The 15,658-nt window shown below is 51.6% G+C and overlaps 1 protein-coding gene across 1 annotated transcript; it reads right to left on the bottom strand.

The window, feature by feature from the left end:
- Positions 1-10,864: 10,864 nt before the first annotated feature.
- LOC128946198 (olfactory receptor 14J1-like) lies at positions 10,865-14,148 on the bottom strand (the record flags this gene model as incomplete). The annotated part of the gene is made up of 2 exons (XM_054290082.1): positions 14,105-14,148; positions 10,865-11,796 (listed from the first exon to the last, which is right to left on the bottom strand). A coding segment is annotated over exon 2 (909 nt), but the record flags the coding sequence as incomplete, so codon positions are not given.
- Positions 14,149-15,658: the final 1,510 nt, after the last annotated feature.

Raw genomic sequence — 15,658 nt, forward strand, 5'->3', positions numbered from 1 at the left:
CTTGTGTTCCAGACCCCTCACCCGCCTTGTTGCCCTTTTCTGGACATGCTCCAGCCCCTCCATGGCCTTCCTAAATTGGGGGGCCCAGAACTGGACACAGCACTGGAGGTGCTGCCCAAGCAGTGCTGAGCACAGAGGAAGAATCACTGCCCTGCTCCTGCTGGCCACACTATTCCTGATCCAGGCCAGGAGCCATTGGCCTTCTTGGCCACCTGGGCACACTGCTGGCTCATGTCCAGCCTGCTGTCCATCAGTCCCTGCAGGTCCCTTTCTGCCTGGCTCATGTCCAGCCACTCTGTCCCCAGCCTGTAGTGCTGCAGGGGTTGTTGTGGCCAAATTGCAGGACCTGGCACTTGGACTTGTTGAACCTCACCTTGTTGGGTTTGGCCCCTGCATCTATCCTGTCCAGGAGCTCTGCTCCCAGCATGAGCCCAGTTGCTGCCCCTGTGTCCTTCCAGTTTCCTTGTCACTCCCAGGATGATCCTGGTCACTTCCCCTCACTCCTGGCAGGACCCCTCCTCTTCCAGTATGAGCCCAGGCACTCACAGTCATTCCCCATTATGCAATTTGTCCCCAACATGGTCCCAGTTGCTCCCAGTTGCTCCCACTTTCATCCAGTGTGTTCCCAGTTCTACCAGTTGCCCATATTATAGTCCCAGTACCTCCCAGTATGATGCCAGTCTCTCCCAGCAGGACCCCAGTCACTCACACTTGCCCCCAGCATGGTCCCAGTTCCCCCAGCACATTCCCAGCGGCTCCTAGTGTGGTTCCAGTCACCACCTGCATGGTCTCAGGCATTCCCAGCCTATCCCAGCTGCCCTGAACATACTCGTACTCATTGCCAGGCACTCCCAGTTACCTCAGCATGGTTCAGCTGCCCCCAGTTTTATCCCAGTCACTGCCAGGAAATCCCAGTTGTCACCAGCATGCATCCTGTCATTCCCAGTTGTTCCCAGTTCCTCCCAGTGTGTGCACAGGCAGCTCCCAACATGGGCCTGGTAGCTCCCAGTAACCCCAGTCAGGGTCTATTGACACCCACTATAGTCCCAGTCGGATCCCAGTCACTCCCAGTATGATGCCAGTGGCCCCCAGTGTGTTCCCAGTTGCTCCCTGTCAATGCCAGCAGGACCCCAGTAGTGTCCAGTATGATCCTCATGACTCCCAGTCTCTCCCAGTATATCCCAGTCACCCCCAGCATGCTCCCAGTCACTCCCACTTCCTCCCAGTTGCTTTCAGCATGATTCCAGTTGCCCACAGCCCCTCCCAGTCAATCCCAATATGATTCCAGTCACCCACAGTGTGATCCCAGTCTCAGCCAGCATGGACCCAGCTGCTCCCACTGTGATCCCAGTATGACCCCAGCTGCTGCCAGAATAGTTCCAGTTGTTCCCAGTTCCTCCCAGTATGATCCCAGTTTTCTCTAGAATAGTCCCAGTCCCTCTCAGCATGGTCCCACTCACTCCCAGTTGCCCCTCCCCAGCATGGTCCCAGCTGTTTGCAGTGTGGTTCCAGTGCCCCCAGTACGGTCACAGACACTCCCAGCATATCCCAGTTGCCCCAGTGAGGTTCTGGTTTCCTGAAAATTATCCCAGTCTTTCCCACTTACTCCCACTTGCCTCTAGCATGATCCCAGTTTCTGGCAGTTGCCCAAAGTGTGATCCCAGTTACCCCAGTTGTGTCCTTAGTCCCCTTAGCATGGTTGCAGTATCCTCCAGTTGATCCCAGTTGCTCCCAATGTGTCCACATTTTCCTGCCAGCAAGGGGCCCAGTAGCTCCCAGTAACCCCCAGTCAGGATCCATTCTCATCTGCTGTAATCCCAGTGGCTCCCAGGATGATCCCAGTTGCACCCAGTTACTCCCAGTATGGTTACAACCACCCCGATATGATCCCAGTCACTCGTAGATCCTCCCAGTATGATTCCAGTCATGCTCAGAGTGACTCCCTGTCACTCCAGTGTGGGCCCTGTTGCTCCCAGTCACCTCCAGCATGGTTCCAGTCATAGCCAGCACCTTTCCAGTCACTCCCAGTCTGGTTCCAGTAGGATCCCAGTCACTTTTAGATACTCCCAGTACAATTCCTGTCAATCCCAGTATGATGCCAGCCAGTTCCAGTATGACCCCAGCATGGGCACAGCTGCTCCCATTATCATCCAGTGGGATTCCAGTTGCTCCCATTTACCCCCACTGTGGTTTCAATCACTCCCAGCATATTCCAATTACTCCCAGCATGTTCCCAGTTAGTCCCAGTTGTCCTCAGTTGCTTCCAGCCTGATCCCAGCTGCTCACAGCCACTCCCAGTCACCCTCAGTGCAGTCCAAGTACGACCCAGTATGATCCCAGTTGCCCCCAGCATGGTTCCAGTTGCTCCCTGTTCCTCCCAGTGTGATCCCAGTTGAACCCTGTTGTCCCTTCTATAGTCCCAGTCACTCCCCATGTGATCCCAGTCCCTGCCAGCATGATCCCAGTCATGCCCAGTTGCCCTCAGTGTAGACCCAGTCACTCCAACTCACTCCCAGTTGCCCTTACCATGGTCCCAGTTCTCCCCAGCATGGTCCCTCTTGTTCCCAGTCATTCCCAGTATGATTACAAACACTCCCAGTACATCCCAGTTTCCCTCAGCATGTCCATGGTTCTTCCCAGACTCACAGTGATCCCAGTAAGGTGCTTGTTATCCCAGTATCATCTCAGTCATGCCCAGCATATCCCAGTTGCCGCCATCATGCATCCAGTCATTGCCAGTTCCTCCAGTTTGCTTGCAGCATGATCCCAGTTTCTCTCAGTTGCTCCCAGTAGCCCAAAGTGTGATCCCAGTTGCTCCCTTTCAATACCAATAGGAGCCTAGGAAGCTCCAGTATGATCCTTGTCACATGCCAGCACTCCCAGTATGGTCCCAGTATAATCCCAGTAACTTCCAATCACTCCCAGTAGGGTCCCACTTGCCTCCAGCTAGATCAACCCAGTCACTCCCAGTATGATGCCACTTGCTCCCAGTTGCTCCCAGACCCCCCCAGTATGGGGAATGATTTGCAGGGTGTGTTCCCAGTCACTCTCAGACACTCCCAGTGTTAGTCCAGTCCCTCCCAGTATGATCCAGAGATGATCCCAGTGTGCTCCCAGTCCCTGCCAGTGTGAAACAGTTGTGTCCCACATGGTTCCAGTTGCTCCCTTTCACCCTCACTTTTGTTCCTGTCACTCCCAGTCTCTCCCAGTGTACCCCAGTTCCTTCCAGCACATTCCCAGTAACTCCCAGTTCCTTCCAGCATGATCCCATTTGCTCACAACCACTCCCAGTCAGCCTCAGTGTAGTGGCACTCACTGCCAGTATGATCTCAGTCACCTCCAGCATGACCCCAGTTCATCCCAGTATAAACCCAGTGGCTTCCAATCACCCCAGCACGCACCCAGTCACTCCCAGTTCCTCCCAGTTGCTCCTTGCATGATCCCAGTTGCTCAGAGCTGCTCCTGGTCACCCTCAGAATGATCCCAGTCACTCCCAGTATATCCCATCTGTCCCCAATATGGTCTCAATTGCCCCCTGCAGGCTCCAACTCCATCCCAGTATGATCCCAGTATGATCCAGTCTCCCTCAGTGTGATCGCAGTCTGCCCCGGCATGGGCTCAGCTGCTCCCAGTATGATCCCCATAGTATCCCAGTACAATCCCAGTCACTGAAGGTGTTGATCTTTGAAATCCCTGAAGGTCCCTTTTGGTCCTGAAACAGTCTTGCAGAATCCTGAAACAAAGAACTGCTAAAGAAAAATCACTAATAACTATTTTAAAAAAATCCATTGATAGTTATCAAACAATATGGAGAAAATTTCTGGAATGCTCTGGCCACTGTCCTTAATTGAATCACTTGGGCTGAGTCTGACTCGTGGCTTTCCATTACTTTGAGCTGGTAGCTCTGTCCACCTTTTTTTTTTTTTTTTCTCCAGAATGATCAGCAGCAGCAGCAGTAGCAGAAGCAGCAGCAGCAGAGAGTTTTTTGGACCTGCACCACTGGGTGGGACCGAGTCCCTGGCCCCAGTCCAAGTGGGCGGACCAAGGACCCCAGACCAGGCCCACAGAACAGAGCCCCAGGCCTGAGTAGGGGGATCAAAGCCCCCAAATCCAACAGTGGGCAGGCCAAACAGCCCAGACTTGGCCTGCAGGGCAGGGTGTTTGTTCTCACAGCCCACCCCCATCATGCTGCCAGTGCCTTGGCAGCAGGAGTGACCAAACGCTTTGCTCCTTCCCCCCAGAACCACCAGTGCACACTGGCAGCTGGGATAGAGAAGCTTTCCCAAGGATCTCCATCCCGGATCTGGGGGTGTTCTTTCCCCAGAAAAAGTGAGCGATGCTCGCTGTCCACCCCCCCAACTGAACCCCACGATTCAAATTCCCGTGTTCCTGTTTTCTGCTCCTCAACATCACCCCCATCCCCTCCGGGCTTGTGGCCAGAGGCAGCGCCTCTGGGAGCCACATCCCCCATGCCGCTGGTGCCCATGAGGGGAGTCAGGCACCCCAAATCCCAGCGAGAACCACCTGACCAAACGCAAATCAGCCTGTGAAAAATGTTGTGTCCCAGAAAAACACTGAGTTTGAAAGTTTTCAGCTGGGAGGCACCGGCTGTCAGCAAATGAGCCGCGCCTCCCCTGAGGGACAGGCCAGCGTCCCCTTCTTCTCTCCCAGCTCCCACCACAAGGGTGTTATAAATGAGAAGCTTGACTAGGCCAATATTCAAGCAGCAATCAAGTCATTAATTACTATGGTAAAGTAATAGCAATACAGCGCTGGGTACAGTGGGGGAAGTTTTCCCTCCAACTGCACATCGATAGTTGAGGCTTACAGGTATTTATAGGGGTACTCATCAGCTTTCTCAGCAGTTTCGGTTCCCAAATTTTATGTGACAATTCTATACCTATTGTGATGTATTTTTTCTCAGGATGTATCCCAGAAAGGAATATCCACAGATGGTGGTGGTTTGCTTTCTGAAAGAAGGAAGAAATCTCCCAGATAGTGTGGTCCAGATTCCAGATGTGGGTCCACCTTTTAATTGCAAGGACTATAAACCTCATAACAGTGATGTCCAGCTTCCCTTGGTCAAAACTATTAATCCTTGAGTTGATGTTCATCTTCCTTTCTCAAGCTGCTTTTCACAGTTTTGTTAAGGAGTGAGATAAGCAAGTTTCTTTTTATATATTCTAAAGCTATAGTTTCAAAGTTCCTTACTACAAGCAATCTTCTAAAATTATACTTCAAAAGGTTATTATTGCAAAACTCTTTAAGGCTTAACTACAAGCAGAAAGTTCCTGTCAAAAAGCAACATTCTTAAAGCTTTGATTCAAATGCTCCTAAATCAACTTAAGACATATAAAGGTTAATTACGAACAAAGGATAGGTTCAAAGGCCTTCTTCCATGCTTTACTTTCCTCAGTAATTATTAGAATTTGTCTTTATAACTGTCCCATGGTCGGTTTCCACCCATATTACAATCACAAATACCATGTTGCCTGTATGTACCTGACATGAAACACAGCTTTGTATTTCACAGGGGGGCACAGGGATGGTTCCTGTGAGAAGCTGCTGGAAGCTTCCACCGTGTCTGGCACAGCCAATTCCTGGTGGCTTCAAAGATGGACCTGCTGCTGGCAAAGGCTGGGCCAGTTACAAATGGTAGCAATGCCTCTGCGATAACAGATTGAAAAAGAAATCAAAATAGAGATTGTAGCACAGTTTTAACTGCAGTCAGAGGAGAGCAGAGGGAGAGCATGTGAGAAGAACAACTCTGCACACATGAAGGTCGGTGCAGAAGGAGGGGCAGGAGGTGCTCCAGGCACTGGAGACCCAGGCACGCTGTAGGAGAGCCATGGAGAGAGGGGCTCTGCTCCCAGGCTGGAGCAGCCTGTCCCTGGAGGAATGCACGCCCTGGAAGAGTGACCCATGCTGCAGCAGTTTGGGAAGGACTGTTGTCCCTGGCATGGACTCACACTGCAGCAGTTTGCAGAGGGCTGTTGCCCCTGAAATGGACTCACATGGGAGAAGCTCCTGCAGAACTGTCTCCCTTGGGAGGGACCCACGGTGCAGCAGGGGAACCACTCCTCTCCCTGAGCAGGGGCAGAAGCCATGGGTGATGAACTGACCATAACCCCCATTCCCTGACTCCCTGCACTGCTGGGGTAGGAGGCAGAGCTGGAAGGAGGGAGGTGAGGGGCTTATTTTATTTCCCCTTTTCCTACTATGACTTAGTAATAAATGAATTCCACATCTCTAAGCTAAGCCTGTTTTTCCCAGGACAGTATTTGATGAGTGATCTCACCCAGTCCTCATCTCAACCCACAAACCCTTTATTAAATTTTCTTTGTCCAGCTGCAGAGGGGAATGAGTGAGCAGCCCACATGGATGCCTGGCATTTGGCCTGGGTCAACCCACGACACCTTGGTACCACAGGGTCACAGTGGACCCTTGGTTCTATGGGGTCTCATTGGTTCCATCAGGCCCTGCAGGGCCACTTAATTCAACAAGGCCCCAAAGTTTCACAGTGGTCTCCAGGATTCCATGAGGCCCTGCAATGTCAAAATGGACCTTTGGATACATGGGGGCCCACGGTGTCAGAATGGGCTCTTTTGGTTCTACAGCTTCACAACGGCCCCTCGGTTCCATGTATCCTGCACTGTTCCATGAATCCTTAGTTCCATGGGGTCCTGTAGTGTCACAATGGTCTCCTTGGTTTCATGGTGTCACAGTTGCCATAATTTCCATGGTATCCCAAGTGCCCTTGGATCCCAAGAGGCCCCAGAGTGTGACAATGGCCCCTTGCTTCCATGACACCCTGTAGTGTCACAATGGTGCCCATGATTCCATCAGGCCCTGCAGTGCCACCATGGACAGTTGGTTCAATGACACTCCACAATGTCACCACGGCCCCTTGGTTCCACAGAGCCCCACTGTGTCACTGTGGTCTCTTTGCTTCCAAGGCTCAGAAGTGCCAGAATGACCTTTGGTTCCATCAGGCCTTGAAGTTTCTAAATGGTCTCCATGGTTTCATGAGTACCCCCTGTGTCACAAGAGACTCTTGGTTCCCTGAAGTTCTCCAGTGTCACAATGGGCCCTTGCTTCCATGAGGTTTGGTAGAGTCCTAATTGACTCCTTGGCCCCCTGAAGCCCTGCTGTGTCACAATGCCCATGGTTCCATGAATTTCCATGGTGTCACCACGGTCTCCTTGGATCCCCAGTATCACCATGGTCTCCTTGGAACCACCCAGGTCTTGTAACAAGAGACAGTGAGCCATTTAGTGCCTTGGATGAAAGGCTGCAGAACTCATGGTTGTGAGGCTGTGTCACTGATAAGAAACAAAAACTACCTGAAACTGAACACTAAATATCATCACAAGTACCTTCAATCCCTGCCTCGATAGAGGTAGAAAATTCAAACAGACATCCAACGTTAAGTCAAAAACAGGGACCATATTTGGAATGCAGGCAAAATGCATTCAAGTGCATTCGAATGCACTTGCTATGATGGGGAGGTGATGATCCCCTATTACAAGAATGAACTTAAGAAGGGCTGACTATTGAAGGAACTGCAGAGAACCACAATATAAGAAAAGCAGGTGGCACAGGCAATTCTGGGATAGGGAGACCAGAAAGCAAGAGCAGATGAACCAGCGCAGTCGCCACCAAGATCATGTTCACATGCTGTGGGCAGCAACCCCATCAGGCTGTGTCACCATCCCCTGGTACAAGGGGGGTCACGATGGTTCGTTTCACTGATCTCAGAGTGCAAATAGACACAGCAGGGGACTTTCAGTATTAACCAAAAGAAATGCACTTTTATTGAGTGCCCGCAGCACATGCACAGAAGGATTAGAAAGGAGATAAAGGACAGAGAGACAGAGAAAAGGAGGGAGGGAATAGCTACCAACAGAGAGATGAAATCTTCGTGGTCTGGTCAATAGATCTGTCTGGTCACGTCGGGGAGAGTCTCAAAGTCTTTGGTTAACTCAGGGCTCTTTTATAATCTACCGCCGGGAGGGGAGCAGGACGGCACATGGAGGGAACAGTGGAGAGTAAATCCATTGTGAACAGGCACAGACAGTCCAGTTCTGAACAGCACAAACCGGTGCCAGCAGTGAGTTGGGCCCGTTGTTTCACGACTGGTTCCTATGGGAAACATCCCGATTCCCATGGCAGACATCCCGCTCCTGTCACGCCAGCACCATGGGTTAGAATTTGAAGGGTCTCATCTCAGTCCCTGGGGAGGGCTTCAATCTCCGTCCTTGACTGTGGTCGTGAGGCAGATGAGGGATCTTTGGACCATGTCCTACAGAATGACATCCCAAAGCATAAAAAATGTATGCATTTTCCCATAAAATTAAATGTAATGAATTAATAAATTATAACAATTTTTCTTTTTTATAATAGTATTATTCTATATTTATATTACCAAATTTTAATTTTTATATTAAAAAATCCATACTTTTTTAGCAAGGAAAAAATGTATTGGTCATTGGTTCTAAGTAACACAATTCCCTTCATCAATTCATTAACCACTGTGCTATTGATTTCTCTATCTTTATGGTAATTAGTCCTGTTTTCAATCCTTTTGTCATCTTTTTTTCATTTTCACAGAAAGGGTAAAAGGGGCCACTTCGGGGTCCATGGAGAACTTTCTGGGGCACGTTTGTGGCAGTTTTGTGTCTGGGGAGGGAATTCAGAGAGAACTTGAGGGTCTGGAGGACACTTGGGGGAGCCTGGTGGGCACTCAGAGGGGCACTCAGGGATTCCGAGAGATAGTTCGGGGTCCAGGGCAGCACTTGGGTGGTGCAGGGGGCCCCTGGAGGTCAGGGAGGAGAATTTGGGGCCCTTCGGGGTCCGGGCGGGCCCTTGGGGGGGGTCTCGAACAGGGCGCAGGGGGTGATGGGAGTTGTAGGCGCAGGGATCATATGATTTAATGGGGCCGTGGAGTTCGAGATGCAGCTGCAATGGCTCTCAGTGGGGCGCAGGGCATGACGGGAGATGAAGTCCCGGCTGGAATAGCGCTGGACGTTCGCCGCGCAGCATGATGGGAGCTGTAGTCCCGGAAGTGGTTTGAACGCGATGTTTGGAGGTTAGGGGAGGCACTTGGGAGATACTTTTGCGTCCGAGCCGTGACTTAAAGCCCTCAGGGGGAACGTAAATGGTTCGGGAGCCCTTGGGAGGAGGTCTGGGAGCTCTAACCAGGCTCTTTAGGGCACGGGTCACGGCAGGAGTTTTAGGTGCGGGACTGTGTTCTGAGGGGCTCTGGGACCGCGGGGATGAGAGGAGATGAATTTCCAGAAGTGGCTGTACCAGGCATCTGTGGGGTTGGGAGCACTCAGGGTATCCGGGGACGCTTTTGGGGGGTCCCGAATGCGTGCTAAGGGGGCACTGAGGGATACTGGAGGGTCTGGGGGACACTTATGGGACAAGGGGGGTGGCGGATCCCGGGGTTCTGTGGAGCGCGGGGCATTACGGGCGTTATAGTCCCGACTCCAATAGGGCTCAGTCGAGCTGCAGGGCATGACGGGAGTTGTAAGCAAAAAAGTTTCCCATTCTAGGCACCGCCCCCGTATCCCTGATCTCCGGTGCTGATTGACTGCGGGCGGTGATGGGCAGGAGTCTCGGAAAATGGGATGCGGTGGAGGCAGGAACAGCCTATTCAAACTTCTACAGTCCCGCCCCGTTCATTCACAATACAGACCAGTATAACCCCAGTACAGCCCAGTTCATCCCAAGTAGAACCCAGTTCAACCCTGGTGCCCCTTCAGTCCCTCCCAGTAGAGCTCAGTCCCTTCCAATACACCTGAATTTATTCCCAGTCCCTTCCAGTTCCCCCCCATTGTCATCCACAGGATGCCCCAGTGTCCCCAGTCTTCTCCGCAATGTCCCCACTGTTACCCAGGTTGTCCCAGTCCTCCCCAGTGTCACTCCCAGTATGTCCCAGTGTCTCACACAGCGTTCCCAGTGTTCCCGGAAATAAACAGGGCCAGGAGAATTCTTCTCCTTTTTAATGCCTTTATTAAAAGTGATCAGCTCAGGATTGGGCGGCTCGACGGGTCTGCAGCATCCATCGTCTCCCCCAAGGCGACTCAGAGGAGGAGGATATGCACAGCTCTGTCCACAAGGGGCAGAGCTGGGGATCAGATCCTCGTGGGAGCCTTTAGGGCCTGCTGATCCCAGTCAGATGGTGCCCCTCCCACTCAGTCAGCCTGGTCTCACCGCCGGGGTCGTCTCTCATGGTCAGGGCGAGAGGGTCCGAAGGTGTTCCGCGTCTCTGCAGGCTCAGCATTCAGCTCCTCACGTCCAGACATCACTCCAGTCTCTCAACTCTTAGGTGGCTCGTTGTTTTTGGGGTTTCTCCGTGGGTTTGGAGTCGGGGGTCCCACAAAGCATTCTGGTCTTGGGAGTCACTTTGCATAACCCCCCCTCCACCCTCTCAGGTGTCTTCACTATTCTGGGAAAGGTACAACTTAGCCTCGGGAAGGTCCCCACCCAGGAGAAGGGCCATTAACTCGCCCCAGCCAGGGCTTTTACTAATACAAAAACAACCATTAACGACAACGACCCGTGATTACAATAACAAAACACGAAGAACTTCGGCAGCTACAGTGATCTGGCTGCCTTTTTGTAACTTTTTCTCACAAAAAAAATATTAACCGAATTTTTGTTCATAACAGTGGACATGTGGAGAAACAAAATGAGATATGGCAAAATTGATTACTTTCATTTAGGGACAACATTAAAAAAGGTAAACAATGAAAAAGAAGCTCCAAAATGAAACCAACAAGAAGTATCAAAGACAATTTTTATTACAAATTATTTTAAGAAACTGTCCAGCAGTTTAATGTTTCTTACATTGTCCAGTCATCAGTCTCCAGACCGCAGCCTTGAGCTCCTGGTTCCTCAGGCTGTAGATGAGAGGATTCAGGGCTGGAGGCACCATTGAGTACAGAACTGTCACTGCCACATCTAGGGATGGGGAGGACATGGAGGGGGGCTTCAGGGAGGCAAAAATGCCAGCGTTGACAAAGAGGGAGACCACAGCCAGGTGAGGGAGGCAGGTGGAAAAGGATTTGTGCCGTCCCTGCTCAGAGGGGATCCTCAGCACAGCCCTGAAGATCTGCACATAGGAGAAAACAATGAACACAAAACAGCCAAATACCAAAAAGACAGTAACAGCAAGAAGGCCCTGTTCCCTGAGGTAGGATTTGGAGCAGGACAGCTTGAGGATGTGTGGGATTTCACAGAAGATCTGTCCCAGAGCATTGCCATGGCACAGGGGCAGGGAAAATGTATTGGCTGTGTGCATGAGAGCATTGAGAAAGGCACTGGCCCAGGCAGCTGCTGCCATGTGGGCACAAGCTCTGCTGCCCAGGAGGGTCCCGTAGTGCAGGGGTTTGCAGATGGACGCGTAGCGGTCGTAGCACATGATGGTCAGGAGGAAATACTCTGCTGAGATGAAGAACAGAAAGAAAAAGAGCTGTGTGGCACATCCTGTGTAGGAGATGTCCCTGGTGTCCCAGAGGGAATTGTGCATGGCTTTGGGGACAGTGGTGCAGATAGAGCCCAGGTCAGTAAGGGCCAGGTTGAGCAGGAAGAAGAACATGGGCATGTGCAGGTGGTGGCCGCAGGCTATGGCGCTGATGATGAGGCCGTTGGCCAGGAGGGCAGCCAGGGAGATGCCCAGCAAGAGGCAGAAGTGCAGGAGCTGCAGCTGCCGCGTGTCTGCCAATGCCAGCAGGAAGAAGTGCCTGATGGAGCTGCTGTTGGACATTTGCTGGGGCTGCACTTGGGGACCTGTTCATGGATAAAGGACAGTGATAAGTCAGGAGAGGCTGCTTGGAGCCAAACCTGGGCCATTCCCTGCAGACTGTCTTGCTGGGACTCACTCACACTTGTTCCTTCTCTGGGAAAACCTTCACCTGGGTCCCTGCCTGAGCTCCAGTTGTGCAGGCTGAGTTTGCCAGAAGCAGCCAGGCTTGTGCCTGGAGGCTCTTGAGGAGCCATCCCTGCCCCACTGCCCTGGGTTTGTGGCCATGTGGTGGAGGTACAAGGCTGGATATTCAGGATTTGTCAGGGGAACCACTCCTAATGCAGAAAGGCTTGGTAGCGTCTGCACTCCCATTTCTAAAGGAAATAGAGGGCAGGAGTTAGTTTTAGGAATTGTTTTCCTACCCACACATCATTCCTGGCTCTCTGAGGTCAGAAATCCCCAGTATTTCTGCTGCACTCAGAGTTTGCCACTGAGAGATGGGAGAGGCAAAGGATTCCCTGTGGCTAAAGGAAGGTGAGGGGCTGGATGGGTTTGTTCCCAGCTGCCCTGGCTTTGCACCTTTGGCTGCAATCAGAGAACAATCACACTCCTGAGTCACCCTGCGATAAACCAGACCCTGCCCAGAGCAGAGGGATCCCTGAATGTCTCACCTTCTCTAAAGGTCTCTGGGCAAGGTCTCAGCACCCCCTTGTGCCAAGGATACTCACGGCTCCCTTGGCAAACCCAACAGCATTTCCTCAGCTCTGGCAGCTCTGCCCTTCCCCATGGGACATTCAGGGAACTCCCAGAGGCTCTGGCACAGATTTGCACCAGGAGGGCAGCTCAGAGCTTGGAAGGGCACAGCAAGGAGATCCCCGGCTGTGCCCATGGTGGGATCTCAGGGAGGAGGCTCAGCTCATTCCCCTTTCCCTTGGACTGCTTTGCCCACAGCCCCACAGGTGCCAGGGAAACTTGGACACCCCATTCCCATGGACACAACCCTGCCTCGCAGGTATGCCAAGGGCAGAGCCTGACTCAGCTGCTGCAAATTGCAGAGCCTCCCTGAGAGCAGCAGATAACAGGGTCAATATCAGGGCAGTGCAGAACCAAGAGAAGATGTTGTGGTGCTGTGCCTGAGAGGGCAGGGCAGAGACAGCCGGGCACTCAGGACAGTGTTCCCATGCCCAACTATGCCCGGTACCTCCCACACACCAACAGTGCCCTCCTGCCCCCAGCACTGCTCTCTTCAGCCCCCTCTCCTTCCCTGAGCATCTCCCTGGGCCTGGATGTTCCCTCCTGAGAGGAGCCTTGTCCCTGCCAGCACTCACAGAGCCCATCCCAGCCTGTGTGCCCTGGCCCCGGCCCTATAGAAACCTGCCTGTGTGCAGGGCCCTGGCTGGGGCAGGCTCTGTGTTCAGCTGGGCAAGGGCAGCTCAGGAGAGCCCTGCTGGACCCTGCAGAGGTGATGCTGCTGCTGTCCAGGGCTGAGGAGTGGCTGAGGGCCTTTGGGAGGCTAGCAGCAGAGAGACTGACCAGCTTAAGTCACAGTTCTGCAGTCTCTGTAAATGTTCAAACATTCATTTGATGATCCTGTGTGTCCCTTTCAACTCAGAATGTTCTGTGATTCTGGGATTACAATTCCTGTTCTGCTTCTCTTATCCCTCTGTTGTCTATAACCCAAAGAGGAAAAATCCCCCTTGCAGCAGTGTTAGAACAGTAAAGTAAAAATGAGATATTTATTGGAAGCTTCCAGGTGTCCCAGTCAGGATGGGGTACACCCAGCTCCTGATTTCAACAATTTATTAAGGTTGATTAATTAGGATATTTAACAGGAACCTCCAAACCTCCAAAAGGAGATTCAGTTTCCCTAGTTACACACCCCTGCGTCAACCCATTGGAGTAGGTCCAAAGACTTCTTTGCCTTCACTTTTTATAATGACTGCTCATATTCTGCTCATTCTCAAAACCCAAAATGCTCCTATATGTCCAGTTCCTAGAAGACTATATATTATTTCAGCACTATATAAAAGAATAGGACTATACCGCATTTTAGCAATATATTTAGACAGTCAGGTTATTAAGAAAAAGGTAAGGAGACATACTAGAGTTAATTCAGGATTAAAGCCATATAGGAATATAATAGTGGTTCAGTACAGTTAAGAGTTTATAGAGTTAAGTTAGGATTATAGAATTGTAACTATATAATAGTAATTCAGAGAGCTATGAATATATAAAAATGTAAAAACCACAAAAATCTTTTTGTCACCACCCCAACATTCCCATCTTTGTCCAAGAAGGAAATTGAAACACTCTCAGGAAAGCTCCTGACCTTTACAGCAATCCCAGGCTTACCTTCTTTGGGAAGTGTCCTCCAGAGCTGTGCCCAGGCTGGTCTGGAGATGGGAGCAGCCCTGCCCTATCCAGCCCCTCTCAGCCGCAGCCCCTGCCCTGCTCAGGGTGGCTCCTTCCCCCCACAGCTTTTCCCCAGCGCTGGGAGCAGCTCCCCGGGCCAGCTGAGAGCTGTCCCTGGCAGGCAGCAGAGTCCCTGCCCCAGCACAGCGCCCTGGGCTGCAGGACCCTGCTCTGCAGGACAGCCCTGGGCACCCCTGGCTGCAGCCCCGGCTGCTCAGCCCTGCAGCAGAGCCTGGCAACAGGAGCTGCCTTGGGCTGTGCCTGGGCTGGGGCAGCAAGGAAAGCCAGCCCTGCCCTAGGGCCACAACCCTGCCCTGGAGCAGCTCTGAGAGTCCTCCTGAAAGGTCCTCAAAGCTGCGGGATGTGCCAGCTCCAGGAGATCCCTGCAGGAACGGAAGCTCCTCTTCCCACAGCCAGGGAATGACTGTTTCATACCTGCGATGATTTCTGCTCTAGAGAGCCCTGAGTGAGCTCTGCTCTGTGCTCCCAGCCCAGGCTGAGTTTAACCCCTCTGTGCCCCTGTGCTGTGCCCGGGGTGGCTGCAGGCAGTGCCCCAGCCCTGCTGGGCTGTGCACAGGAGCTGCTCCTGGGCAGAGCTGTCTCTCTGCAGCACTGCCCTTGACAGGAGCTGCCTCTGTGCTGGGAGCCTCTGTGCAAGTTTTTCAAAGGACTTTTGGTTTGGCTTTTGCCTTGGAGTCTCTGAGAGGTTTGTGCAATCATGGCCTCCAATTACTGCTGTAATTAGTCCCTGGAGAGGCCTTGTCAGTAACAACACTCAGTGGTCTCATTTATGCTTCAGGGTACTTCAGTTTTTTCAAAGTACTTGATGTTTCCCTTTTGATACAGACTCTGTGAGAGGTTTGTGCAATCATGGTCCCAATTATCTGCTTTAACGAGTCCCTTGAGAGCTTTGTACTGAAACTTAGCAGGGCTCATTAATGCTTTGAGATACTCAAGGTTTTTAAGGTACTTCATGGATTTAAGAATACTTTTAGGTACTTTTAAGGATTTTCCTTTCCTCACCGAGTCTCTGAGAGTTTTTTGTGCCATCCTGGCCTCCAATTCTCTCCTCCAAGGAGTCCATGAGGAGCCTGTGTTGGGTATCTTTCCCCTTTCTGTTTTACAACAAAGATGGAACTGAAAGAATTTTGTAAGACTTTCTAAAAGCATTCAAACAATCATGGGAAAATTAACAATACAACAAAAACCACTAAGAGAATTAATAGTCGTGCTTTAGCTCGACATCATCCAACCCTTTAGTCCCTTGGACTGGAAGAGTTTGTTGAACCAGTCTTTTTTTTCCACTTGAAGCTTCTTGAATCCTTCAAGTACCTGAATGCTCTTGTGGATTGACTCGCTGTGGCTGGAGAGGTTCATGCAACACATGCCCTCAGAGTCTACACAGCCATGCCCATGTGCCCAGAGTAAAAACTCTATCGCTGTTCTGCAAGGTGGCATGTTTGATGGTCTCTATGTCTGAGAGCAGGCCACTCA

Source organism: Melozone crissalis, unplaced genomic scaffold, assembly GCF_028551555.1.
Source record: "Melozone crissalis strain CALT ecotype California unplaced genomic scaffold, PUWL_Pcris_2 ptg000077l_1, whole genome shotgun sequence".
Classification (NCBI taxonomy): domain Eukaryota; kingdom Metazoa; phylum Chordata; class Aves; order Passeriformes; family Passerellidae; genus Melozone; species Melozone crissalis.